The following is a 3,548-nucleotide window of genomic DNA, read 5'->3' as shown; positions in this document are numbered from 1 at the left end:
GGAGAAAGGAGAGCTAGCGGAGAGGAGAGAGAGATTGAGTGGGAGAGAGAAGAGAGAGGAGAAATTGGGTGGGGGAGAAGGAGAGAGAATGAAGAGGTCAAGCTTGGATTGGGTGCATTGTCGGGCTTAAGCTTCAGGCCGTGCCTAGCTAACGTAGGCCAAGCATGGGCTATAGCTTATCCTGACATATATTTGGTCCTATTTTTAGGCCGGAGCTCAACCCAAACACTTGGATTTGAATCAAGGCTTGATTCTAAATTGGCTCATCGAGATGGGCTTTAAGCTGGCTTGGGTCATTTTCTAGGTCTAGATCTTATCTATGAACTTGATCAAGTTTGATTAACAGCATCTTGTGGTAGAAAAATGACAGACTTTTTTTGTTTATCGGGATGTGTTATCGTGCGGATGTGTATTTAGTCCCAATTGATTATTTGCTAGAGAGATCTTTAGTACTTATACAGAACTAAGAAATCAAAGTAATGCCTTTCGACTAGTATTTTTTAGTGATATTCTAATTATTACAAATGGTATCAGAGGGGACCTGATCTATGATATATAGACTAGGAGACATTATAGTACGAGCTCATTCGAATTGACCATAAGCTAATCGTATTGTTTGAGAACATCAGGTCTTAAATAAGAGCAGTATATAAGGACTCGTACAGACGTATATTTAGTTCTATATTGTTTATTCATCAGAGAGATCTTAGGTAAGTTATACATGATTAAAAATTTTAAATAATATTTTTTGGCTAGTTTTTTTGGATGAGGTCCTATATTAGTTATTTTTAACTCTTGAATATTTATTTAGAATTATTTAACTTACATCTTCCTAATTTGTAACCGAATGAAATTTCATTTTCTTTTTTCTAAAAGAAGGTGATGAATCACCCTTATTTATTGCTCAGTCAGACACGTTTCTTAGCGTGGGTATTGTGCACCCACCAGCTAGCCACATCCACACCAGCCCAAATCACCATCATCCTGCTGCCACGTGGCATATGGACAGGCCTCAGGAATGTCCCAGTTGGCTAACAGCTTTCCGCGTAGCCCCGCGCGGGCGGCAAATCCTTACAGCTAAACCTCTCACCCCTCGAGCTGGAATCTAGTTAGTCCCTGCCGAAACTTCTGGCCAAATTGGCTCCCAGGCGGCAGAAGAGAGACTATAAAATGGACACGGAGACGACTGGTTGCCGGTTTCTCAGAAGCATTCCTTGGGAGAATCAGCTCTCATCAAAGGTAGCTTTGCCACGTCTTTTCCGTGATGAAGCCATATGGCTTCACCAAGACGGGGTCCAAGACTCCTTCCAAAACTCCATGGGAAAGGGATGCTGGATTCCAAGGAAGGCCTCAGGAATTGCCAGCTTTTGAAGGCCCAACTCAGCCCATCTTAGACTGGGGAAGGCCGGCAGCAAGATTTATTACCTTAGCTCGGGCATCAGAGCCATTTGTTTTGTACCCAACGACTATGATTGACAATAGAGGTCTCAGGCTCTTTATTTGGAGGGTAGAAGATATAATGATCGAAATTGGCTTCATTCATTAATGGACCAGCATGTCGGCCCATTAATTTTTTCTAAATTTTTCTAATTTTTCTGAATATTAGAGATGATTTGAGTTTTCTCTCTCCTATCCGTTTAATAGGTACAGAAATATATATATTACTGTTTGGAAGACTTCAAAGATTAAACTAGGTCCAAATGTAATCATAGGCTATGCACAGTCCATGAGGCCTCTGCTGATTAGGTCTATGGACGTCATAGGTGCAAGATGTATTAAAGAAACATACATCTTGAAGAGTTGCATGGGCCCTCATAGTTTTAGCAAAAAGATTGATGTGCTATAAACTTAGAAACAGTTAATAAATTAACTGATATAGGTCTTCTGATTAGTCCAGTGGAGGACACAAATTTGGCGGTCACCATCGTCTGATCATTGCCATCTCATGTCCACCCATAAAGCTAAGCTGGTTTGCTGACCTAACAAAACTGATGATACATGCAGGCTTTATCATGTATAAGCAATAAAACAACACCACTCATTTCCAGTTTACGTGCAACAATTGTCGAAGGATCGGTTCGTTGCACTGAAGGAATGCGACAAGCTTTATGAGTAAAACAGCCTTTAAAAGCCTAGTTTTTGGCAAAACAAACTTTATAGTATGTGTGGCCCACCAGGCATGTTATATTCTTTCCAAGGCGAAATTTATAAAGATTTTTGTATAGAAAAATTAGTCATCGTAATTGTATGGTTTGATGGTGAGAATTTCACAGTATGCTCATAGTGATACCATGATCAGACGGTTGTGATTAAATCGAAGCAGAACCGAGCACCTGGAGTCTGGAGACCTCCAAATCTATAGTTCAGTATTTAAGGTTCCGATTATACACTCTAAAGAGCATGCCTTGCCTTTTTCTGTGCCTTCTGCAGATATAAAAGCGTATACTCTTCCTTAGCAGCGAAGTTGACCTCAAGGCTGGCTTGCCCTTCTTCGCACCTCCCCCTCTTCATGCAACCCTAGCCAGTAATGGAAGCCGATCATCCCAGCTCCGATGAGACCCAGACGGCCGTGCCCGGAGAAAGCGGTGGCTCGAGCACTCGCACCCGATCTTACGACTGCACCTTCTGCAAGAGAGGCTTCTCTAATGCCCAGGCTCTGGGAGGACACATGAACATCCACAGGAAAGATAGAGCCAAGCTCAAACAGCCCTCCAATCAAAGCCAACAATTCCCTTTCGATGTCTCCAACAAGTTCGCTCCCTCGTATTCTCCGACCCTAAAGAACTACCCGTCCCAGCCGATGCATGGAAGCCAGGATAAGGGGCCCATGTCCACATCGCCATGGATGGCTCCAAGTGAGCAGGACATCCCTGGAAATAGGATCCTTGACGAAGGCTGGCCCAGGCAGCTGTCTTTGTTTGCAGAGAGGCCGTCACGAGGAGACGATCCGGCTTCGGGCGGCTCTGGTGAGCGACCAGAAGATCAGATAGAGCAGTCGGGCGGCTTTGGAGCGGCGGCAAAGGAATTGGACCTTGAGCTCCGACTAGGACCAGAACCGACCGATGATGTCTCGACAGCAGGCCTCAAGGACTTTTTGTGAAAGTGGACGCTGCCTGATATTTGGTTGTGCGTAGAAAGGTCTTGTTCTCTTCTCCCATTACACCATCTGCGATACACAAGGGATGAAGATTAAATTAAGAAAAGGCACTGTATATATGTTCTTTCTTTTTTAGTTTCAACACTTGTGGAACATATGCATCATGATAGAGTGATAGTTCCTTCTTATATAGATGGTTTTATAATGCCAAAACTCTTCTTTGTTTTAAGTTGCAATTACTCTATGCAAAATCAGATGCTCTTGTTTGTTCTTCTGGAGTTAGGATATGCGAACGGTGAAAAGCAGGCATGTTTAGCTGCGGGTATTAATATACATCTCCCTGGGAAGCATGAATAATTACTGCATATACCTAGAATGGTCATAGTTCTTAGCATATTCAAAGATTGGACATAGTTGCGAAACATGAGGTGTTTGATATGCCTTATCATTA

General features: G+C 42.8%; 1 protein-coding gene across 1 annotated transcript; it reads left to right on the top strand.

The window, feature by feature from the left end:
* The first annotated feature begins 2,527 nt into the window (after positions 1-2,527).
* LOC103697948 (zinc finger protein 6-like) lies at positions 2,528-3,100 on the top strand. Its single transcript, XM_008779895.2, has one exon. It carries the CDS (start codon positions 2,528-2,530, stop codon positions 3,098-3,100), a length of 573 nt encoding a protein of 190 aa, XP_008778117.1.
* Positions 3,101-3,548: the final 448 nt, after the last annotated feature.

The sequence above is a fragment of the Phoenix dactylifera genome, chromosome 12 (genome assembly GCF_009389715.1).
Source record: "Phoenix dactylifera cultivar Barhee BC4 chromosome 12, palm_55x_up_171113_PBpolish2nd_filt_p, whole genome shotgun sequence".
NCBI lineage: Eukaryota > Viridiplantae > Streptophyta > Magnoliopsida > Arecales > Arecaceae > Phoenix > Phoenix dactylifera.
Note: the sequence above shows the minus strand (reverse complement) of the source record. Positions and strands in the feature narration are given on the sequence as shown.

Excerpts from the sequence above, each read along its gene's own strand:
- LOC103697948 (XM_008779895.2), top strand. The coding sequence starts at position 2,528 with ATGGAAGCCGATCATCCCAGCTCCGATGAGACCCAGACGGCCGTGCCC.